Below are 26088 nucleotides of genomic sequence, written 5' to 3'. Positions count from 1 at the left end.
ATTAAAACCTAGACTAGTAAATGTATCGTAAAGGGTAAAACGGCCGAGAGGGAGAGTGAGAGAGAGAGAGAGAGAGGACACTTTTCTTAGTAAATATTACTCACTGTTGAAATACTCATTCCATAAAGAAAAACTGTGCGCGTTACTGTTTCTTCAAACAATTCTGCCATTTGTAACACGAAAAATCTCTGAACGAAATATGAAATTCGTAACAGGTAGCGCTATCTATGCATCAAATGCAGGGACTGTCTCAACAGCGCTCTCTACGCTGCTGGTTGAACATGGAGGAACGCGAGTGCGATGGTAGAAAATATAAATTTTAAGGCATTAACATCGACTGTACAGGATAGGCCTACCTATATCTATTTTCTAAAACAAGCGCACGCGCACACTGTCTGGCTTATTATCCCGTTCATCTATCTCTCTCGGATCTTTTTTTTTGTAGGGGACGAAGCCTCGCACAAAGAGGAGAACGTAAACGAGCCCAGCAACGTATATAGCATAGTGCTCTCTTCATATATCTTTTGCCAAGTACCTATCCTCTGTCATTTTCGCGCCAGAAACGTTTCATGACAATGTTTTCACGAAAACGTTGCATTAAAATTCAGCCATGAAATTTTACTCCCATCGCACCCAAATAAGTTTTACTTCGAAAAATTGTACAACTGCCAAACTCTCACAGAATTTTTTTTTTCCTATCACAACCCAAAGCTAAAGTGCAATATGTTTAGAAGAGGTCAGATTAAGGTTAATTTATAATTAAAGAATTATACAGTGTACGATGTTAGTTGTTCTATACTTAAATTAAGAGGCACTTAATGATATCGCCTTCGAATGCATAATTCTGAACTACCGTCCAGTTTTCCTGTCGATCAGAGTGCCACTACACCACTTACACCTAACATTTCATTGTTTACAAATAAAGATAAAGGTGTCATGCAATTTTAATGGTGCTTCGAAGTTCCGATACATAAATTTTTATACCTTCTGGAATTTACCAGTTTATATCACTTCCACACTGGGGGGGGGGGGGTAGAGAGGGGGTAATATTTAAATTTTAAAGACAAAATGTGAGAACATAATTATTTTCTTAAATGATTTTGGTTAATTGGCACCACAAGGTTTGAGCTGGTGTATTCGTCGCACAATCTAATCGGCGGTACGCACGCTGATGTCGGCGGGTCGCACACTGACGTAGGCGGGACGCACGCTGATGTCGGCTGGTCACACACTGACACAGGCGGGACGCACGCTGATGACGGCGGGTCGCACGCTGACGTCGGCGGGACGCACGCTGATGTCGGCTGGTCACACACTGACACAGGCGGGACGCACGCTGATGTCGGCGGGTCGCACACTGACACAGGCGGGACGCACGCTGATGACGGCGGGTCGCACGCTGACGTCGGCGGGTCGCACGCTGACGTCGGCGGGTCGCACGCTGAAGTCGGTGGGTCGCACGCTGATGTCGGCGGGTCGCACACTGATGTCGGCGGGACGCACGCTGACGTCGGCGGGACGCACACTCAGATGAGCAGGGCGAACACGCTCACCACCACGTGCGTGGTGTCGTTGTGCCAGTGTGACGTCACCGACTTGTCGTGCGCGCGGTCCCAGCTGCACACCGTGGCCGCGTGGAAGGCCGCGCCGTTGCGCTGCATGATGCTGCACGACACTGCAAGAGACGTCATCACCGCTCGCCATCTTGGATCTCCAAATGAAGTTCCCCGCATAGAAAAAAAAATTGGTTGTCTGTAAAGTCGGTTTACGGACGATAGTTTGACGTGACAACGTCATAAAATAACATTGATGAAATGATTGCATACTTTTATTAATAAAATTGAATCATTTTTATAGAATTATCACTATTTTGCATGGATACAAAGAAGGAGTGAAATGAAATCTACAATTTAATTGATAAATTTACTTTTATTTGTACTCATTAATTCAAATATGTTTATTACTTTAACGTAGAGATTATTTTAACTATAACTTTTATACATGTTTGCTATTTAACTTCTTCCAATCTGTGTTATTCTGTTAAGGATAGGACAATGATAGGAAAAGTAGGAAACGAATGGAAGTGTTTCAAGTTTAATGTGCCTCTAAAAAAATCGAGTGGAAGAGAAATAGAAGCGGCGCAAGCGTACAATGAGCGTAATGGGACACAGCGCAACGGGACAATGTGCGTAACGGGACAATTTTTTCGTGTGTGCAGCCGGCGTTCATCGATTTATTTGACGTAGTCACGTCAAAAACCTTTTACAAACTATTCCTTTGGAAAACCAGTTGCCTAGAAATAGTTTGTACCTACTACATCAAAGATATTGTAACTTTGTAGGTACAACAAATGGCTATGGTTATTTTTGCATACATGTAATACTTTTTCGAATATTGAGTATTTCTTGCGAAAATTGGCGTATAATTATATTTTTTAATTGATGTTTCATTATAATTTTTTTTTTTAACTATGGAAAAGAATCGAATATTTAACCATTTTATTTTATTTTATTTTATTGTATCATGCTTATTGTGGACGCAGTTAACACTGGAAAGCTATCCAGGGTACTGTTTACAAATAACTTTAAGTATTGAAGGTAATGGAATAACACAAAGCATAAATGTCCAGTATTACTGCGCACACTATTTTGTGTTCATGCAGTTGTTTTCATGTAGGTAAATGTACAAATTTACAAATATCTGTAAGTTTACGTGAATATTTCTGTTCCGTTTACAAAAAAAAAATTACATTGTGCTGATTACATACCCGCATACTTGAAATCTTTTTTCAGATCTCCCAAGGATTTAAGACATTTCTCTTCTATCGAAAGCGCCCATTTTTTGACCTTGCTGTCGTCGTAGACATCTTCATCGGTTAGAGTCATCTCAATGGCCTCGTTAACCAGCCCCGTCACGTCTTCTTTGTCGAACATTGACTTCTGGAAAAACATTTTGTGCAACGTCACTGAGGCTGTACGTCCTTATTGGCTGAATTCAGTTTACACTATGGCTCTACGGAGTTTTGGGGGAAATTACAGTAGATAAAAAATATCTGTCAACAGTAGCTATATTCTTTAAGGGGCTCCTGCGAATAAATATAAGTATTAGCCTAATATGATTTTTATTTGTAATATGTAATATGTAATGCATTTAGTTAGTTATCCTACATTCAATACATAACTTGAAACTTACATCGCGTTTACAATTTAATGTTGAGTGCCTTCTCTTTAAACTATTCCATCTGTTCTTTACTAGACGATGATCGCAACATATTCCGGATAAAAGTACACTTTCTGGGAAAACAAGGGAAAAGATTAGTTTCGAACATGAGTACCTTTTCCTTACTATCTCACTCCTAAGAAGTCGTGGAATTTGCTCATATGCATAATTTAATATATTTTTTTATGCTCAATGTTAATCTTTCATTTCTGCAGTTCAACGGTACGTAAATTTGAGTCGCTATAACGTTTTGTTCTATTTTAATTTTATTGGGCATTTAAAGCGGGTGAAAATTACTGCTTTAAACGAGAGTTTAGGTGTTTCTAGAGTTCCTCGTCCTGTTTATCCCAGAAAGACAAGTTCTTTAAGAAAAAATATATTTATATATACCGTATATATATATATAAGGAATAAAACTGAATGGTTAGCAAGACAAAATTGTGATCAATTACGAGCCTTCTGGAAGAATAGGTTATGCTGAATTATTTTCACTGTATTTTATACACTGTAAAAGATTTTTGTACTTTTTACAAGGAAAATCTTGGAAATTCTGTTGCCAACGAAATCACTTGTATAACTTCAAGGCAGAGCATTGTAAATTTGCAAACGGTACAAAGTTCTGCTTTGCAAATTTGCAAGTGATATCGTTGGCAAATGAGTTTCCACGAACTATCCTTGTAAAAGTATAAAATACTTTTACATTGCACTATCTACATTTAAGTTAATTTTATTCCTATAGCGTAATTTTTTTATAGTAGCTTACTCTCGGTAAAGTAAAGTTTTCTAAGGAAAACTGAAAAAAATATATAAAAAAATTAGTTATCCCTCCCCCCTCCCCCAAAAAAATTTTCTTCGACCTTCGTGCGCTTCTGGTTTTGTGACTGAGTCGCTTCATACATGACTAATTTTCATTCCTCTGGACTGGTTGCTATCTTACTTATATGCAAGCACTACTTTCTTTGTAAATGATATTGGCAATGTTGAGATAGTAATATAAATAAATTAATATGTTCCAGTTATCCAGTTATTAAAATATTCGATATCTCCAAAAGTATTTGGAATTTCTTATCTCAGCCGTGTTTAATGAAAAGAGGAAGTTTAAGAGCACAGAATAAAGGTATTTTCAAATTTTTAAAATTTTTTTTAAAAAAATCGCCAAAAAATGAATGTTAAAAAAATTGGATATCTCCTAAATTAATTGGAATTTTTTATCTCCGCAGGCGGTTCTGAAAAGAGGACGCAAGATAGCATATAATGAAAGTTATTTCATATTTGTGCGATTTTTTTTGGCGCTAATCCGTACAATACATATTTACCCAATGTTTAAAATTCCAAGTTATTTTATTATCCGAGAAAGATATTATTGCTCGCCAAATTAACAATTTTTAGGTTAGGTTAATTTTACTTATACCGTAAAACAGTTTAAATTTTGTTTAGGTCAGGTTATTGTAGAAAACTTACTTCTCTAGGAAATTACTGCCAAAGGTGAAAATAATATATACCACAAAACAAGGTGAGAGGTGTATTGAATAAAACATTCACTACAGGAAAATTATTTGTCTTAAAAATGTGGAAATGTTAGGAGTGATCTGAGTTTCAAAATGAGTCAAGTGCATGTAACATGAATCCGTCAGATCGCTCTATACCATTTTTTTTCTTAATTATATTCTACACTATAAACATAAAATACATTTTTTACAATTGACTACAATAAACAACGAAATCATAAAAATAATCTTGAGTGAGACTATACAAAATTTAAATTTTGTGTACTTACTTCATCGTCATCATCATTATCCTGCATTTCTGTTTGGTTTTATTATTTAATATTTTCTTTTTTCGAAAGATATTTTAAAATCTTTAAGTTATAACAGGCTGGTATGCCTATATTTCTCTATGATGAACAAAATTATTTATTCCATGACAGTAGTCATAAGGCGAAGAAATTTCACCCTTTTTTTAATGGAAATAATATAAAATAAGAATATATTCAAAGAATAAAAGTTAAAGGCCGTACTTAAAAAAAACTAACATTCATGTGTTAAACAATTTTATTTTCTAGATAGGGTAGTTCTTTAAAATGTTAATTTATGTGCTCCAGGAATATGTTCGTTTTTTTTACTGTCATAACATAAATACCAATTTAATTTTTATATACTATTGCTTAATTTATATATATTGAAATATAATTACTGAATCACAAATGTCACAATTTAAAATAGTCAATCTTGATTGGAGTTTAAAATGTATAATACACGAATGTTCTGGATTAAAATAAGCACGTACCACCTAATAAATGCTTTTTTATGGGATAAATGTGTTTGTTTGGGTTCTACGTTCTCACCTCTTCATCTTTAACGACCAAATGTGGCAGCATTACAAGAAGTTTTTATGCATTAAACACTTATGAAGATCCTAAAGAAATGAAAAATGACAATCTGTAAACGATATTTTAAAAAATTTACCAAAAAAATACACGATGTGATAATGTAGTGCCACCCCCCCCCCCCCCCCCCCCATGGTCTCGTTGCTGAGACCCGGGGTGAGTCTAGTGGTTTTTAGGGGTGAAACTGCTGAACTCTATCTGGGCAAGACCAGGATAGCCTGCAAACTAGGTTGTGACTTGGGTCGTCGGCCACTGCGTGGTCCACTATGCCCTTAGGCTATGCTAGATGTTTGGGGGAAATCAACTAGTAGAGTGCTCCACACTCCCGAAGCAAGATATGGGGCTGATTGCTATTGAGGGTAGTATTCAGAGACTGGAAATAATTAAGAACATTTGTGGTTGATGTTTTAATTTACACATTGTTGCTCTACATTGTGACTAGCACTGACAATGTTTCACTTTACACTTGAAACACTTATCAAACATGTTGCACTTTACTTTATGTAGTACACCATCTTAACAGCAGCCTCGTTAAGGAAAGTTCTAGTTAGAGATGGCCAACCCCGATTGTTTAGTAACCCGTGATTCGACCCAGCTTCACGAGCCGTGCATCTAAGTCAGTTCAAATAAATGTTTCGTTGTGGCCGGTAGAAGTATGCGCTACTGAATTATCCTAAATCGTTATGCTTGAATCGGCCAGTCCCATAAATTGTTTGACCCCACAGCATGGTCATGTTGCGGGGTTAATTTAAAAGGGTCGGGATAGACCTGGCTAAGCATAAATTATCCAGAGACATGCGGGGAGCTAAAAGAGAAGGTTTAGGTTAGACGAAGTATGTGGCTACTCGCGGCACAGTGCGCCTGCCCTAAACTGTGGCCTGAAGAAGACTGCTGGAAGATACGGCAGCACGGAGGAAGGGGACAGTATCTCCCCGTGCCAAACAGGAGAGTAATGATTTACATAAAACTTACAAGCTTAACATAACACAAAGCCCTTGAATAAAAACTAGGGTGTGAAAACATTTTGCTGAGAGTGTAAGTATGCTGTAGTTGCTCTTAAGTTACAATTAAAATTTAGGAAAGTTATGATTCAAGCAGGAGACTGTATATTACTGCAGGTACTACTCAATATGTTTTAATGACAGTCTTAACTTTAATTTTGCCTTTTTAAATTCAATTTTAAGAGGTTAACATTTTTCACACTTGAGTTTTTGATTGGCGAAGTCACACTATTGACATGTGCGGAATGTGCGAGGGGTGCGTTCTGCCAGTAGGAACTGGTACTGACGGGGTGGAGACGGAGTTTGCTACCGCAGGAGGTACGGCGTCAGTAGAAGGGTCTAACGCTGAATCGTAGGCTATAGTTGTTTCAAATTTAAATTACTCTCCGATGTTAATAAAAAGTAGTTTATGTAAACTGATATGTAAATTGTGCAATTAACTACATTAAAAAATTGCAATACGAGTGTCATCCAACCTAAATTAACTACAATTTTTAGTTTATGGATATTACATTTGTTTATTTTATTTCTTTAAACATTATAAAAAAAATTCGCACATTTTTGTTACTTCTCAATTCAAGGTTTTACATGAAAAATATATGAAAATTTTCTCTGTTTAGAATTTTGAGACATTGTGTGGAATTACAATGAGCACACAAGCAACCCTGGTGAGTTCATTATTGGGTTTTTTAGTAATTCGGTTTGATCTGCTTGTGCGTATACCTTAATTTATTTTTGTGTGCAAAACATTCATAGATTTAAAATTAATTTACTTATTCTGAGTTATTTATAAAGTAATTTTCAATTTGAAAATAATTTTTTTAGCAAATATAATTTTCGATAATGTGAAATTTGATTATGACTCCATGTTAAACGCTCTTGAAACACTTTCCTAAATTTCTTTACTGAATCATTGTAGTGGTAATATTTCACGCTTGAGTGCGCCTATGTTGTTAGGTTCCAGAGGATTGGTCTCTTTATAAACATTATTGTGATATAATCTATGCGTTTATTGTAAAGTCAATATGTGGTGGATTTCTGTAAACTTGTAGTTATTTTTAGAGTACTAACAAAGTGAATATGTAGTGAAATAGTCAGACCATTCAAAGGTAATTAATTATTTTGATATTGTAGCCAGTAATTAAAAGCGTAATTGTGGGAATGTTTTGTTTTCATAATGGAGATCTGCGGTGACATTAGTAGCTACTCGTAAGTTTAGTGTTTTTCTAAATAATGCCTCATAAATTGGACTCAAAATTTATTTTACCCACTCAAAGGATATTTAACGTTAACTAGTCAAGACAGTACTAAAAGTATGTTTAAGTGCTGTTCTTTGCAGATTGCTCTTTTGTTTTGTTTAAATGAGTTTCATTTGACAAGTACGGTACTTCAATTACCCAGTTCAGAAGGCTACGTTGTCGAACTCTTCATTCTCTTTAGCCTACACTGGAATGAACAGGGACATTCGCCCATGAATGTGCAATCTTTATGTAGAATGTATCATATTTTTTCCCAAATATTATAATAGCTGACCACCTCTGTCTTTAAAATATATTTACACTGCATTTTATTGCCTAGTCCTTACCATAAAATTCAGTTGTAGAGTTCTAGATGCAGTCACGAAAACACCCATTAGATTACGTTCAAAACTATTTTTATTATTAATAAAATATAACACTTGATGCTAGTAGTAGCAAAACGGATACACACAAATAGTAAACATAGCACTATTAATATTCTGACATTAAAGGTTCTTCTACAAAAGTCAGAACATGTGGGCAGTCCATGTTCTTATCCGAATGTGAATGACATCATATTGTTGCACGGAAAATTGCCCAGTCTGCAGTTACGATGTCCGATGTCCGAACCCACTGATTTCTAAAGTAATCGCCAGAGCGCAGTAAATATAGTGTGGTAAAAAAGGTGTTTATTTTGTTTTGGTTTGTTGTTTTCATTCATTGTAAATGAGTATGCAGCTTAGTTTTGAATATTAATTTTAACTGGGGAAAGATAAGTTCATTAATATTTAGTTATTCTGTAAGGAAAAAGTATATACTAATAAATTAATTCTAATCACATTGTCAAAAATAAATTAGTGAGTTTGGCCTTTGCAAACAGACACCACTAATCAGTATTTTGTCTTGGTCTTCTTGACTCTCTTTTCCTACTACATCATTTGTTATTTTCTGTTTACTTTTTTGAAACTGGAACTGGAAACAGCACATATCACGAGTGTTTTTCTTTGCTACCATAGAGGAAAAAAAGTTCAAGTTATTTATTTCTGGTTTTCAGACATGATTTTGTAACCATATCTATCATACAAACCTGACATGTGTGTTTCATGTATTTAATAGCATTTATATAGACTTGTTTTAACGTATTCTTCATATAATTGACTTAAGAACAAATAATTAAAAAAAAATTAAATGTTCAGTTTATTTTTCCTCAAGCAAAATCATTGCTTATATTTCTGTGTGTAAATGTTGGATTTCTAAAAGTCCACTATTCTTTGGGATTTTAGTTGGTTAATCAATTTTCTTTTAAAAGTGTATTTTAAAAAAATATGTAATCGTTAAGTTGGATCCCCTCCTCCACAGAATCCTGGCTATCACCTTGGATGAGAGTGGAGAATTGACAGAATGCGTGGGTTGGGAAATGCGAGTATGTACACGCGCTCACAGCAGCGTCCACCAAGTTTACCCTCTTGCAAAAAATTTGAATCTGACCTCGATGGAAGCCGGATCGCTCGGGTGAGATGCAGGTGATCCGACCACACATCCACCGTGGCCCCTGTCAGTGGCTTGAGAACATGCGGTCTTGATTATTTTTTTTTTTTTTTTTTTGTAGATGCTGTGCTTCGCCTGCCTGTTGAGCGGATCAGCGGGACGGTCGCGGAGCGGCTACCGAGAACCACCGCGGTAGTGCAGACTGCGGAGCGAGGAGTGTGTTCCCCATGCGGCAGACGCGCGGCACGCCAGCAGAGCGCAGGGCGGCATGGAGACGGAATCCGTGAAGTCGGGCTTCAGCGAGCAGAGCTCCAGGGGGCGGCGTTCGCGCAACCACACCCACCGAAGCAACCGCCTGTACTCGAACCGCAGCTCCAGGTTGATTTCCTCTTGCTTTTACATATTATATTACTGAAAAGTTTGGGCTAGCTCAGTCCATAAATAAACTTTGATGGTGTGACAGGATTGTAAACATTTTCAGGTTATCTGTCCAACTTTAGTTGATGGAGGAAATTGGAAGCCGTATTTCTTCCAATAATACTCCTCATACTTTGTTTCCAAATGTTGACGACACAAAATTTGACAGTGTGATAAGTGTCTTTGGCACCTTGGCACTAAATTATTAAAAGTCATTACATTACTTTGTTTGGGAAGAGAGGACTTTCCTTCAAATATGGCTTGCTGTAATGTAAAAACAACCAGTTATCCATTGGTTGTAAGTTTTTGAAGTGTACAACTTTTTATGTGCACAATGAAGAAGTCATAAAAATCTGTCTGTTGGTATTTCCAAGTTTCATTTTTATGCACATTTTAAGGTAGATTGTTCTTTTGTGATCACTGCATTCAGGTTATAAAAAAAATTTCATTCAAATTTTCATTCAAATTTTTTTTTTCCCTAGGAGTAATCGAAGTCACCGGAAAAACGAGGATCCTATGGCACCTTTCCAAACATCTGTGACGTTGAGTGATGAAAACAGAGATGGACAAGAGGTCATCGAAGTTCAGATCTTGCCTCAGGTACACTTGAAGCTCGCATTTCATAAAACTGAGCTTAAAATAAGATCTCAAATTAACTGTCTTTACTGATGTATTTCTTTGATACTTCAATCATTTTATTTATTTATATTTATATTTTTTTACATGCCCACCAACAGTCCTCTGAAAAGTTCTTAAAAAGACTATGCGGGACAGTAATATTGTAAGATAAAAATACCTTTAATACACTTTAGAACAAAGCGTAGTTAATCTGGTTATTCTAAGCAGTTTAGGTGGTATAAGTTTTCAAAGTAACAATAAAATTAAGAAAGTTTATATATATACACACACACACACACACACTTTGGCAGCTAATTATACAAAAAGTATGACCTGCGTATATTTTTTCATTTCGTGAAAGTTAAACAATTCAAAAAAGTCTAAAAGTTGATCAGTGATTAATATAAATATAAAATCACCACCTGAAATGGGAGGAACTCCCTTAGCAAAACCATTCAAATAACATATAATGATGTGTTAACGTTAACGATAAGTGTGACATATCCCTTATGTGAGGCCACAGGGCGGGGCTGGTGGTGTCCCCAGGACGACAACTGGGGGGAGAACACGACGGCGGTGACCGGCAACACATCGGAGCAGTCTGACGCGGAGGAGGCGAGCGTGGGCTCGTGGCACGGGGACCCCGACGCAGGGCTGGGCTTCCTGTGCCACCGCCACCTGGGCTCGGCGCTCACGCTGCTGCTGTCGGTGCTGGCGTTCCTCAGCCCGCTGGCGATGGTGGTGCTGCCCAAGCTGGGGCTCCTCCCGGCGCTTGCCCCCGGCGGAGCGGCCACCGCCGCCCAGCGAGCCCGACTGCTGGGCTGCGCGGCCGAGTGCAAGGGCATGCTGGTGTCGCTGGCCTTCAAGCTGGTGCTGCTGGCGGCCGGGGCCTGGGGCGTGTTCCTGCGCCGCCCGCGCGCCACCATGCCGCGCATCTTCCTGCTCCGGGCCGCCACGCTGCTGCTGCTGCTGGTCTGCACCTTCGCGCACTGGCTCTTCTACGTGGTGCAGGTGACGGAGGTCGGCAAGGAGCCCGTCGAGTACAAGGGGCTGGTGGCCTACGCCTCGGGCCTGGCAGACACCCTGCTGTTCGTCCACTACATCGCAGTCGTGCTCATCGAGGTCCGCCAGCTGCAGCCCACCTTCTACGTCAAGGTCAGCCTCGCCGGTCACTTGACATTGATATTTACTGGAAATCCACATCTCCACGGGACGAAACGGGAGGGCTAATTTTCTAGCTGGTCAGATACCATTGAACCGGGTTCAGAAATTTTCTGAAGGGACTTTAAGATTTATATTTATTACGTGAAACATTTTAATAGAGTATTTACTGGAGTGAACCAGCGTGGTATTGGTGGCTTGAGTTTGAACCTTATTGACCCGGACACAGAAGCCTACAATTTAATTGTAATGATTTTCAGGGAGACGTTGACTGTAGACGAGTTTTGTTGGACTTGTTTAGTTGCTGGAGCGGGAGATTCGCAATTGTGATGCAAGAGCTGTGTTGGGTGCTGTACTGGGCGACGTGCTGGGCAGGTGGTGAGGAGCCCGGACGGGGAGAGCCGGTCGTACGCCGTGGGCCAGCTCAGCATCCAGAGGGCGGCCGTGTGGATCCTGGAGCACTACTACACAGAGTTCCCCGTCTACAACCCGTACCTGGAGCGGCTGCCCGTCTCCAAGTCCCGCAAGGCCGGCTCCAGCTTCAAGTTCTACGAGGTCGACGGCATCAACAACTCGGCCATGCAGGTACGCCTTCGCTGAGAGCTTTTGGCACAACACACACAGTCTTTACTCCTGATGAAGGCCACCGTGCAGTAGTTTTATTATTAGTAGTAGTAGTAGTAGTAGTAGTAGTAGTAATGGTAGTGGTGGTAGTGGTGGTAGTAGTAGTGGTAGTAGTGGTGGTGGTAGTAGTAGTAGTAGTAGTTCTAAGATTTGGTTTTAAGATTGAGCACTGTTTAAAACAATTTTGGCAGATGTTAGTAAAATTTTATTTTATTTTTAATTAAGAATTGCTGTAAGGCCTTTAATGAAGAATCCGGGTGAGACACATGTCCGAGATTTTAACCATGCATGTATACAACCTTATTTTGTACCAAAATAAATTTTCATTATTAAAAGTGCAATAGTTATATTAAAAAAATATTTTTAATGTAACTTCCTGATTAATGCTAAAGTGGAGTCTTATAGCGAAATGCATCTCAAAAGAAATACACAATGCTTCAAAAAAGATGATAATTAGACCATGAAACACATATATCATCATGTAATGATTGAATTTCGATCATTTATGTTTGCAATATCTGGGAATGCTCAACAAATTGGACTGAATTGCAACAAAATTTTAATTTCCGACCAGTACAAGGGTTCTGGAATTTTTTTTTCTTAAAGTAGCGCGCGTGCGTGTCACACGAATGCTCACACAACTTACACACAGATATGGTACAGTTTTGTTTCAATGAGAGATGCACGATAAAAATATCAAATTAATTTTTCTGATACATGCACTGGGTAAAAATTTTTCGTCCAGAAATGACATTCCTTAAAATTCAGACAAAGGATTACTTTTTCCTTAGGTTTGAACTAAGTTTTGGCTAAATGATATAACTTGAATTTCTGTGCTAAGCTGTGTTTTGACATGCCTTTCGATGTTATTTCTATTATATCGCAATTCACAATGTAATCTTGTACCTGGATATCAATAAAAATGATGTACCAGAATAATATTCCCCAGTTTCACGTATCGCATGTTGGTCAGAAACAGTGGCGTAGCCAGGATTTGTGTATGGGGGGTGTTAAGAAGCATGCCCCCCTCCCCCTTGTATTAAAGCGGGGGTCCGGGCCCCGAGAAAATTTTGATTTTAAGGTGTAAAATAGTGCTATTTTAGCAGTTTTCGGTACTTAAATTTAAATATTGTAATGGTAAAAATGTTATTAATTTTAATATGAAATTTGTTTGAGTGATGAATAAGAAATTAATTAAAGATTTGGGGGGGGGGGGGTGTTGGAACCCCTAAACCCCACCCATCCTGGCTACGCCCCTGGTCACAAAGCTGTGTGGCTCTGGAGCGAAGCACCTCTTGAGGAGCGTGTTTGCCGTGGCAGAGCCAGTCGAGGGCGATGCTGGCGGCCCAGGCCCGGCGCAGGGACTCCAGCCACAACGAGCGCTTCTACGAGGAGCACGACTACGAGCGGCGCGTGAAGAAGAGGAGGGCCCGCCTGATCACTGCTGCCGAGGAGGCCTTCACCCACATCAAGAGAGTGCACAACGAACAAGGTCCGTAGTCCGGGCGTGGTGGAGTGTACAGCCGCACCTTCTGGTGTCGGGACTGTTTTAAACATCACGTACCAAAAGTACTGTCATTGCACGAATTCAAATATATTTGCTCTACCTCCTTAATTTTCACTAAGAATCCTTAATGAATGGTAGCATGCAAGTAATGGATGTTATTTTATTTCCGACTTGGCAGAAAACAATGCTTTCCGCACGCAAAGTAAAATTGGTGAAATTTGGCTAACATTAATCAAGTTTGAGGGAGGCAAACATTTTACTGTGAGTAAATTTGAAGCAGAATCTAATATCTATAGGTCTAGTCATTACTTTAATCACAGTCAAAACTGTTATCATTTCAAAATTTGGTAGAACAAATTTTGGCTACGTCAATTGGTCAGATTGATAACAGTAAAAAACCATTTACTTATTGTGCAGGAAAAAAGTTTATGGTCAGATTATCAGGATACGTATGTATATATCTGTTATTTTGACAGCTGGACCAATGCGACTGGGGAAACAGTGTTCGGGCCCCCTTGTGTTGTGTCGCTACTCGGTGGTGGTGAGTTGCGAGCGCAGGCGAGAGTTAACGGCGGGTGGCTATGCGCAGTGTCTTCCATCCCGATGGACCCGCGCGAGGCGGCCCAGGCGGTGTTCCCCTCGATGGCCCGCGCCCTGCAGAAGTACCTGCGGGTGACGCGGCAGCAGCCCCACCACTCGGTGGAGTCCATCCTGGCCCACCTGGCCGACTGCCTCAGCCACGACCTCACGCCGCGTGCCTTCCTCGAGCCCTACCTCGTCACGGCGCCCGTGCTGCAGGTATATCTGTCCACCTTTGCTTACATTTAGAGATCTGCAAAATTCGCAAATTCATTTCATGATATGCTACAGTTCAAATAATTATACCTTAGCGCTGCTCCTACCACTGGTTCACTGTTAATCTGGAGTAATGAGGGCCAATTAGAGACCCTCGCTCAATGAAGTGTCGAATCACAGGCCACCCAGTCGAGACGACTCACAAGTCAGCAGCCAATGAACAGGTGGCATTTGCCCGAGTGTGTAGAGTGTAGTAGAGTCTATCCTGGAGGTCACTGAACCCGCGAATTTTGCAGGTCTCTACTTATATTGTGTAGGGAAGCAGTGTTGAGTTCTACTGCAGGACCAATCTATGGTTACTTCTTGTGAGGTAGAAGAGTTGGTTCATCTCAATACCATTGTCTGTTTTAGTGTATATGAAGTGCAGCATAAGTTTTTATTCCAATCAACTCAAGATACGGAATGATGTATAAAAGTGGAAACCCTCTTCTCTTGAGAAATTTCACAGTACAGTATTCACCTGAATGTAGTGCTCTGTTGATTACTAAAATTGTAGCAGCAAAATGTGGGGGTGGGGGTTTGTCTCATTTTAATCACAATTTTGTATGTTGCCTTTGGGAACAGCTTAGTGGAAACACTGCAGGCTCTTGTGTCTTAAATTTGTCACTTATGCCACTTTAGACCTCCTCCTGAATCTTAACTTGGTTGAAAAACCACACTCTCTGGCTGTAAACTGCATCACTTATTGCCAGTTTAGTCTGGGGCTTCGTGGACCTCTGCACAGGCGTGACAGATGAGAGATGCAACATGAAGGAGAGGGTGCAAATGGAGTTTTACCTTCTCTTTCACACTCTTGTTCTTTTGCTTAATTTCATTTAAATGCAGCAAAAGCATAGCTTCAACTAGTTTCAATAATGTGGCGGGGTTAGGCAATATTTGCTTCATCCAGTGACGGTTGCAGCGTTGTGATGTGTGCATCAGTTGTTATATGATGGATGATAGTTTACTGAATGGTGTGTATCAGTTGAAAACAACTAAAGCTCAGATAACTGGAAAAAATTTTTGCTTCAATACCACAAGGATTGCATCAGTATATCATTTAAGTCTAATAATTTCCTGATTCAGTTAAATTCTGTATACAATAGTTTATAATGTATTCTAACAACCTATACTTTACAGTGTATGTACTACATACTACCAGCATTTGTAATTATTAGAGACAATAATGTTTGGTTTTATTTTCAAGCCAATTTTGTTTTAAAACAAGCAGTTTCGGTATTATTATTTTTATTGTTAATGATTTTGTAATAACAAATATGATACCTAAATGTTCCATGATACCAATTTCACTGAAACAGTTTATTTGCACATGATGCAATTTTTCAGTATAATGATTTGTAATAAGCAAGTCTAACTTTTTGAAGTAAATAAAATAAATATGATACTTGCAATGCAAGGTGCAAAGTACATTGAAATTTTAGAAATAGCCCTTAAATAATTTTGCTGAGGAGGCTACAAATTTCCAAGAATTAACGAAAATTCAGATCGCACGAGGGGAATAGTTAGGTACGTGGTGGGGGAACCGGTAGATGAGGAAACGGCAGGGGAGAGGTAGACATGACACAGCATGCTTGCACACTTGCATATTTTCACACTTCCGCAATAGCATAATTTAGCATAAATAATAATACCATAAAATCTTCGACCTCAACCAAAAAAAAATAATTATATTTCCTATACCTAATAATATAACAAGCAACAAGTTTCTCTTATGTCATGCGTGGACTCAGTTAATTTTTTTTTTTAATGTCAATGTTCCAGAATGAAAAGGAGCAGAAGTCGGTCCAGACGTGGGCCCTGATCTGCGAGGAACTTCTCTCGCGCCCCATTGGCCACGGGGTGACCTTCCAGCTGCGTCAGAACGACGTGTCGCTGATCTGCCACGTCCGCGACCTGCCGCACTTCAACATCACGGAGGAGGTGGTTGATCCCAAGTCGAACAAGTTCGTCCTGCGCCTCAACTCTGAGACTTCAGTGTGACGCGGCGTGATGAGTGAAGCCAAGAGTCCGATATTCCCAAATACTTACATTTAGGGACACCTGTATTTCGCGAATACATTTCGTGTCTAGGTACATGGCAAAACACCGTAGTTTTTTTTCTTGTAGTTATTGGCTGTGATCGGCGAAAGGTGTTTTCCCGCACTTGACGGGGCCAATGGGAATGTGGATACCGTACTGCTGCACGCACACGATTCGCCATTACTCTAAGAAAAAGCTACAGTGTTTTGTGACATACCTTGACACGAAATGTATTCGCGAAATGCAGGTGTCCCTACTTATATTATATTGTGTAGGGAAGCAGTGTTGAGTTCTACTGCAGGACCAATTAATGGTTACTTCTTGTGAGGTAGAATACCATTGCCTGTTGTAGTGTATATGAAGTGCAGCATAAGTTTTGATTCCAATCAATTCAAGATACGGAATGATGTATAAAAGTGGAAACCCTCTTGAGAAATTTCAGAATTTAGTAATAATTGTAATGTATTGAAATATAGGATTATTGATAAGTTAAACTTTATATTTATTTAAAAAAATTGAATTTTGTGAGTGTGATCAGTTGCAAAATATTTATTTTTTTACAAAACAAGCTTTGTTCAACGCAAAATAAGTTTCAGAAGCCAAATGTTGCTGTCTAGGTAGGCAAATAACGGGACATCATTGTTAAGGCCAATATGTAGGAAACCAATCATTTGTGAAGAGGGTAAGAAGACTTATAACAGATTGGTTTACTTTATACTGGTACTTCAGTAATTACTCTATCTAAAATACTAAGCCTCTTATTTTTGAATAAGTAGTAAGGGACACAGTTGCTGCTTGAGAAAGTTCAGGTTTGTTTCTACATCAGAATGATTACAAACTTTATCTTATAGCAAGCACAAGAATTAAACAGCATGTATGTCTAGCAGGGTAAGATGGGATTAGTTTTTTAATTATGCTCATACTGATAGAATTTTTTATTATTTCCTTATATAAAATTTTTTATTGTAAGCGAGTTTACTGAAAATTAGAATAACTTTTTTTTTAATTAAAAAGAGTTTTAACTCCAAATTATATAAGTTAACAAGTTAAAATTACTTCCACGAGGGTTAATTTAATCCGATAATAGCTTAATATTGGTAGTATCAGTTATCGGAACAGCCCTGGAGGGAAAAAAATTAAATTTATATTGGAAATCATAAAACCCTTTTGTTAATTCTTTAGAAGGTATTAGATTAGAATTTTTTTTTCTTTTTTTTGCTAAAGGTTATTCAACATTTATGCATATTTTTAATTTATCCAAGTACATAGTATTAAGGCTAATCAAAAATGTTGTTTTAATTTTTATCTTTATTTACTCTACCCCCATCTTAACCTATGAAAAATAGCATACTTGACACATCATTACTGTATTGTATAAATTATAACTGATGGCTTGCCTGCCTAGCTTCCTAATTTTTTCCACATGTAATTTATCGCACAAAAAATTTGCCAATGCTATGAGGAGAATAGTAGTTTTAGAGTGAAAAACTACTATATGGCCTATAGATGGTTATGATTGTTATATAGTACATAATAGCATCGTTCACATTTTTATATATATATTATTTTTTACAGCTGCTATTCAGAGTTGCTGTTTTAATAATTATTTTGTGCTGAAATTGGTTTTGTCGTGGTCTTAGTTTGGCATTTACAATAAACTTGTTATGAACTAATTACAGTACAACCCTGTTTTAACATTATTCAAGTTAGCAAAAGGAAAAAAAAACATAGTAAGCAATAAAATGTTACAAGCAGGAAATTACAATTTAGTAATTGTGTTTTAATTTTTTTTACTACGGACTCATCAAACATTAAGCTAATTAAAATGTCATGTTAAAACCTTGATAGGTACACATGATACTCGAATTTGTTTAAACCAAACCAACAATTTTACAAAACTTTATGGTGCTTACAGCTTCTATTTCATTTGTCTTTACAGACACACTGCCACTTTTCTGTAAAATTGTCTCACAATTCGCAATAGTTTAGAGTGGAAATATATATGTCCAATTCTTTTTCCACTTGAACATTTGTTTTTTTATGGATTCCTATCTACAAATGGAATTATTTCAACACTGTAAGAAATTTAACAGTTTTTATTAATTTTTATTTTTTTGCCATCGCAAAATGTTGGCAAACTAAAATACTTGAGAACTATGTACATACATCTGAAAACACATCCAAATGGCAAGCCAAGGTATGAAAGGATTTATTTTAGTGCTGAGCCAAACCCGGTTCCGATTATCGAAACCGGCCGATATAATCAATGTCGGAGTCGTGCACGATTAACATAAAAAATGCCGATATTAAAACCAATAAATTTGTACGTTTTAATACTTAAACTTGTTTTTTATTACATGATCCCAACCGAGTTTATTTATCCATTTCTACAAAATTTTCGCTAAACAGAAAGAAAAAATATGGTTACAGTCTACAGTTTAAGTTGATTTTTTTTAAAAAAAATCAAAATACGAAAGTATAAAAACTTAAAAAGGCACAGGTAGTTTATGAACTCACACGGGTTATGCCGGGTATTGTAAAATTTCAACTCGACGTGTTCAAAAAGTGATGCAAATGAAGCTTTGCTTGTGTTGCAGTGACTTTCCAAACACAGGCCCGTGTTTAAGCTACGTCATTGAAAAATTACTTAAATATAGTAACAGCCTTTTGTTTAATATGCCTGCAGCGATGCAACACGTCTGTATAGCTAACTTCATTTTCATTAGAAACCATAATGTAACTTCTTGCAGTATATATATAGCATACACTATTAAAAATGATAGTAGCGAATTTTAAACTGATTCTTTGGTGCCGTTATCACAATAAAAAAAGCTGTTCGGATACGATTATGTGTACTTCACAGAACAAGTAATGTGCTGTACCAATATAGCGTCCACAACAATCGAGGGCCAAGGAAGAGCAAGTCATCACAACGTTGCCAGATGCAACGGCATTTCCACCGTTGCCATAGCTCTAGCAAGGTACAAGCATTCGTAGTGTAGCCAATGTAGCGGCTAGGTTCTGTTTTTACCTCTTTGTTGTAGTAAGTAATCTGCATTTATTAAACAATTTATAAGTTATATTTAAAGTTATGGTCATTGATTTGGTTTGTTGCATTATATTTCTAAAGTAAAATATGTTGGCTTCATCCAACACACTAGTAATAACATTTAGGCAGAATCAGTAATGGAATCGGCAGTATCGGTAAGCTAGTATCGGTAGTATCGGAAAAGGCTCAGAATCTGTATCGGCTCAGCACTAATTTCTTTCTTTCTTTTCTTCCAAGATGAAGGTGCTAACAGTCACGTAACTGTTAACATTTGTACCTTTGATAAATAGTTTACATAGAGGTTTTTCAAACTCCTTTTACATGTCATGAATTTTAGAAAACCAAATATAAGAAGGAAATTTGAAATGTTATGCACTGAACATTTGGGGAAAATGTTGGCCCTCATATGTTATATGAGGAAAAAACTTAATTCTCAGGAACATATAACAGGGTTCTACTGTAGTTGCAAAATAACCTAGACTGATTCAAAAATTACCCTAAAGAGAAAAATTTCAAAAAAAAAATGGGTGCATAAAAAAATTAATTCTATATTTGAAACATTTGTTTGTGTGGAAAATTTTAACATAATTTTGCTTTTAAGATTTGTAAATAATATTAAATGAAATGACCAGGCATAGTAGTTTCATTTGGGTGTTTCATTTTGAGCATTGTATTGTCGCTTGCCAAAGTTTTTTGAAAACATTTTGCTCAGAATGAATGTCATGGTCATGATGTAAAATAATGATTAAGGGTGAATTTCACTGTTGATTAGAAAAGTTTGATATGTTGTGTATACGAGGCAAAAACTTATCATAGAATATGTTTACTTAAAATCTGATGTTACAATACAATGTAATTTTCTCTGCAAAAAGATTATTATTTTGTTTTTACTGTATTGGTAGCACTTTGTGATCATCACTTCTGTAGTAATCAAGGTTTTTACAGGTTAAGAAACTGATGAATGGGTGGTGACCAGTTATTGTGTTACATTTTATCTTATAATCATTTTAGACCAATATTATCAGCTAATGTTCTTGATGAAATACAATAGGAAAATGTACTTCCAAATTTCCCATTTCAAGGTAGATCCTTAAAATATGTACCACTGCTTAAAATGTTATGTCCTAATATGTGTTTAAAGACACAGCTTCACCAAGTTTGCATATTCAGTGGCCAAAAATTTATTCATACTCTGGTCATTTAGGCTGGTTTAATGAGTAGCATTATTATTGAAAACATTGAGACGGAGGTCATAGCTCCTCCCTGCCTACATCCTTGTTTGATACACTGCTGATATCTGCAAATAATAGGGGTTGTCTTGGAAAATGTAAATAACTTATATCATTGTGTGTAAAAATAATTTTATGTACATTAATTTTAAGTGAAACAGTATTTTTTTCTTTATACGACAGTGGGATTCACCCTAAAAGAAAGCCTGAGAAGTATATTGTGGAATTGTGTAGTACTGAATTGTAGCCACACAATTAATTTGATTCAATGTAAATATAAAAATTTTCTGTCGTAGGTTGTGCTTTTGTGCAAAGTAAAACATTTTGTATTTTTATACATTAATATAATATTTAAAGAAATATTAAAAATTTAAATTGTGCAGTAGATGTAAATTTATTATACCTATTTATTTCTTTATAGGTAGTCCAAAAAATTTATTTAATTATGTTATTGTATTCACCTCATATGATGTCTTGCCTTGGTGGAAATACTTTACTTATTGTGTGCAGTTCCTCAAAATCTTTTTTTTATATTTTGTTATGTATTTTCATAAGAAATCTGTTTTTGGTTTGATTGTGTTTATAATTAGTTTTTTACTCGCTACCTTTTTTGTATACTGTTTTTAAGTTGCTACTTTCAATTGACATTGATTCGTAGTTATAGCTTTGTATAAGTATAACAAAGGAATATATCTGAAACATCACATAATCACATAGACCAGTTCACAGTGTTTTCACAAATGCATAGTTGTTGGATGACAAGAAAACTAAAATGGTGTGATTGTTCAAATAGAAGCAATTACCCAATTACAATAAAAATAGGCCTTTTCAGATTTACTGTTTAAAAGTATGGAAAGAAATGTGAACTATCTAAAAGAATTATATTATTATGGGTTCAGTCTACATTGATGCAACAGAATTGAAACTATAATACACATACTAGTACACAAGAATATGCTCTGATCAATTTTAGTGAGGTTAGTGGTGGATTGTAGCACACAAGAAACATCTTTCCAACATACTGAGTAGCGATGGGTCAGATCCCAATTTTCTCAAATCCAAATCTCGAATTTGAATACCAAAGAGTACCTCGAATATACTCCTCGAATCCAAATCTAGATCTCAAGAAGGATCAAAAATAAAATATGGTGTTAAATCATTCAACCCTTTAAATGTTTGTTTCACAAACTAAGTTTACAGAATCTATACATATTGTAATTTTATTTATAAATACGTGTTAAAAGTACAAGATCTTGAGAACTGGAAGAAGATAGGTATGAAAAAAAAAAATTTGACCTAGAAAATTCAGAGGTCATCAGTGTTGAATTGTTTTGGTTTACTTTATTTCTTCTAATATTTTTCTTCAAATATTAGTCCTTGAATATCGAAACCTTCAAATATTAAGGTTTCATTGGCCCATCTTTTATTACCGAGCTTTAGCGTCTGATTTTCTGAAAGTATTTACTGTTTGTTGCCTTCCGAACTCGCCACAATACTCCATACATCCATTTCAACCTTCTGTCATCCAGCTTAACTTGTTTACCGCAGAAATCATTAGTGAAGTGATGTAACATCACATATAAGCTACTGTTCAATAGAAAGCAAAGACATAAAACATCACAAAGTATTATTTTCAATGTTAGTGTAAAAACTGGTTTAGCTCCTCCACACACTATAAATATAAACATATGTAACGACACATGTGTTTTTTTTTTTTTCAGTGATCAAACTGTTCACACTTGTCTAATAATTTCCCTTCCGACTCGGAAAGTATGTGGCAAACGTAACGAACACTTAATGCATCTGGATGAATTTTTATTTCTTGTGTGTTATGGTGCAGTGATATGCTGCACAGCTAAATGCTATCATGTGTATACACTTAGAACTACCAAAGTAAACACACTCAAGCTCGCATATCAGTAGATAGTTTCGACAGCTTAATTTCTTACTTTTGTATTCACTAGAGTGAACTGGAATAGAATCTCTTTTTAACCCTTGTTATTTACCTAGCTCTTCTGGTAAAACTACCTATACAAATTTTTAAGTGTATAAATGTTATTCAGGGGTAGTAGGGAGGGTTGTAAGTTATTCTCTTCATGTGGTATAAATTATTTACATTTGTGTCCACCTGTACTTCTAGTAAGTTTTGATATAAAATTTTATCAAATTTCTTACAAACCATGATGTTTTTACTTTGTTAGTAATCTTAATTTTTTAGTGTTAGGTCAATTCCAGTTCAGGAATCATCTAAAAGCATATAGCAAAACCTAAAAATTTAGAGTAGGTACATAGTATGTATTTATTTGAAATATTTCTCCAGTCGAACATGTTTTCTCTATTGTCGTGTCTATTAAAACTGTTTTATTATTGAACTGCTTTTTTAATGAGTGATAAATATAGCTTCAAAAAAATAAAACTCATACTTTATGTTCAGCTTAATTATGTAATTACGTACATATATAACATAATAAGTGCTATTGCTACAGGAATCGTAAAAATCCAATTGTATATGTTACTATAGCATAGTTATGTCTCATTTTAATTTCATCAAATTATGTTCTTTTAAAATAAAACATTGGAATAAGTTATAATGTTCCAACATAAATGGAAGTGGCAAAACACAACATATTCAGAGATTCTGAGAATATATTTATTATTTCATTTGGTAAATGAATAACCATCATTTGCAGGTAACTGGATTTGTAAATTAAAAAATAGATTTTGTATTTGAGTGTATATGACAAAAGGAGTTTGGTAATAATTATTTTAAAGAGTAGCTGTAGAATCTAATTCCAATGTGTGAGAATGAGAATTGAAACTGACTGCTGAATCCACGTATATTTAGAATCGACCTAGCACCACTAACTACATTATTTCAATCACAGGGTGGGAATTTGGTTAAAAATATATACTTTTAAGGTTTAAGTAAATGCATGTTTACATTCCATATAAATAATTATGTTAAATTGAAACCATTCTCTTTGAAAGTCTCTGATAATGGAATTACATTAAAAATTGAGTATTGCTTTGAAATGTACACTTAAATTATTTAATACTTTTCATTTCTTTACTTTGTAGTTATAATGTATAATTCTTATTAATTTTTTGTTACATACTTGGCAGTTTGCAAAATAGACATTCTCAGGAAGAATATGTACAGAGTATAAAGTATTAGTCATTATGTAATAAAAACAATGTCAGCAGACAAAAAAACATATCGTAGTTACTGCCAGAGCAGTTCGCAGCCATAAGATGTAACAATTTGTGTAAAATTGTTATTGTTAAAATAATTTGCCATGTTTCTGCAGGTACTTCTGAAAGCTGTAAATAAATTAGGCTAATCACCGCAAGCAATAAAGCAGTTACCATTCCTCGAGCATTATCAGTGAGGAGAACGCCACAAAGAAGCTGGCGTAGGCAACGATAATATGCAACTCTAAACGCACAGCCACGTCATTAAGAATGCACTTGGAAGTTGTCGTGAAAAACTATGTTTTTTTAAAAAAAAAAATTTGTATTGTGATTGTGAGCTTAGTGTGAAGTGTAGCTTTTGTACAACCAAATGAGAAGTATTAAAATAATTCATATCATAATTTTAAGGTGGAAGTTTTATTTCACTTTGTAGTGTAGTTTCCAATCCAATCTTGTTTCCTGCTTTGAAAGGCCTGCCTTTCCAGAGTAACTATAGTTATTACTACAGGAACAAAGAAGTGCTCAGGTTGAAATGGACACTAGGCCTATGCGGAGCTTCGACCAAGCGAATCAAGGCTCTTTAATATTCAATTTGACTTTGTCAGGAAACTTGTGTTAAGTCGTGTTAAGTCATGTTAAGCTTCAGTTGTGGTGCAAAGTTTATCTTGACTGAAGCTTCACATCTGTTGCAAAGGTTTAAAACATTGAAAGCTTTAATATTTACTAATGAATCAGAACACTTGCAATTTGATTTGACTTTGTGATTACAATTGTCAATTTGATATTCAATTTGCATCAAAACAATGTTCTCACAGGCCTTACACACACGTTCTCATGGCAGAACCCACACATATGAAAGTACAGCCTATATGGATATGGCCAGCATGGTAAGCTATTTTTGCTTTTTAAAAAAAAGATGTTTCTACCTATTTTTGTACCAATGCCATTTGTAAAGAGAGCCTATTATCAAACATGACAAGTTTTGCGATACTTGTTTCACCATAGTGTTTCATTTTCAATGATGAAATGCATTTTTACAAAATAATTTTGCAATGAACATTTGCAAGTTACAGTTATTGAAATTGCAGGTTAAAGAGAAATTGTGAACAAATATTTTTATTCATAGTCAACATTTTGGGTGCTTTACAATGTATCAACTAGCATTTCAGCATGGTAAGGTTGAACACTACACACGACCATTTTTGGTAAACTTGTTTAAAGTACCTGTTCCAAATGTTTTAAGACAATATAACCATTGGTAAAGGTTATTTGGGGAGGTGGGGAGGGGGAACTCACAAACTGCAAAAATACATTTTTCTGATGAATTTGGTTAATAGGCCTACTGCTGGTAATATCTTCATGATGAATCTATTTTGCAAATTAACAATTGTTATCAATTAACTAAATGTTTATATTCTAAATCTAATTTTTTTATTGATTTATATTTCATTTCTAGTATTATCTTTGAAAGATTTGTGCAATGGGAGTGCATGACTTGATGTAAGGTTTTGGACATACACCATTACTTAGCACTGTATGTCTAGAAGAAAACTACAAAAAAAAAACACAAATTAAGCAAAACATTGCTGTTAGGATTTAACGCCACACAATACGCCACAATACAGGAATATGGTAATAAAAAAAAATGAAAATAATGGACTAACAGAACGAAAAAAAAAAAACCACAAATTATTTCACAAAAATACTGAACCCAAAAATTCTGCACAACAGTTGCAACGAGACAAAAACACAGCAAAACGAAACCGTTTGTGTTTGGTCGTTTCATTTTGCTGAGTTTGTCTCATTTCAACTGTTGTGCTAAATTTTTGGGTTCGGTATTTTTGTGCCGTCATTTGTGGGTTTTTTTTTTTCCATTCTGTTAGTCCATTTTTTTTTTTTTTTGGTCGACCATATTCCTGTGTTGGAGTATTGTGTGGTGTTAAATCCTGACAGCAATTTTTTTGCTAACTTTGTGTTTGTCACGTGTTTTTTTGTAGTTTGTTTTCTTCTACAGACATACAAGTGCTAAGCAATGGCGTATGTCCAAAAGCTTACGTCAAGAGAATTTGTGTGCGTAGTTATTGC

At 36.3% G+C, this 26088-nt stretch overlaps 2 protein-coding genes across 2 annotated transcripts; one reads left to right on the top strand and one right to left on the bottom strand.

Moving 5' to 3' along the window:
• Positions 1 to 926: 926 nt before the first annotated feature.
• Positions 927 to 5255, bottom strand: LOC134533500 (dynein light chain Tctex-type 1-like). Its single transcript, XM_063371022.1, has 3 exons — positions 4997 to 5255; positions 2768 to 2939; positions 927 to 1675 (listed from the first exon to the last, which is right to left on the bottom strand). Exons 1-3 carry the CDS (start codon positions 5021 to 5023, stop codon positions 1527 to 1529), a joined length of 348 nt encoding a protein of 115 aa, XP_063227092.1. The 5' UTR covers positions 5024 to 5255; the 3' UTR covers positions 927 to 1526.
• A 2356-nt stretch (positions 5256 to 7611) lies between these two features.
• On the top strand, positions 7612 to 24410 carry LOC134532640 (vang-like protein 2). Its single transcript, XM_063369283.1, has 8 exons — positions 7612 to 7715; positions 9454 to 9710; positions 10232 to 10349; positions 10914 to 11522; positions 11904 to 12113; positions 13473 to 13644; positions 14249 to 14457; positions 16276 to 24410. The coding sequence occupies exons 2-8, from the start codon at positions 9601 to 9603 to the stop codon at positions 16492 to 16494; spliced, it is 1647 nt and encodes a 548-aa protein (XP_063225353.1). The 5' UTR covers positions 7612 to 7715; positions 9454 to 9600; the 3' UTR covers positions 16495 to 24410.
• Positions 24411 to 26088: the final 1678 nt, after the last annotated feature.

Source organism: Bacillus rossius, chromosome 6 (genome assembly GCF_032445375.1).
Source record: "Bacillus rossius redtenbacheri isolate Brsri chromosome 6, Brsri_v3, whole genome shotgun sequence".
In the NCBI taxonomy this organism is placed as follows: Eukaryota; Metazoa; Arthropoda; class Insecta; order Phasmatodea; family Bacillidae; genus Bacillus; species Bacillus rossius.
Note: the sequence above shows the minus strand (reverse complement) of the source record. Positions and strands in the feature narration are given on the sequence as shown.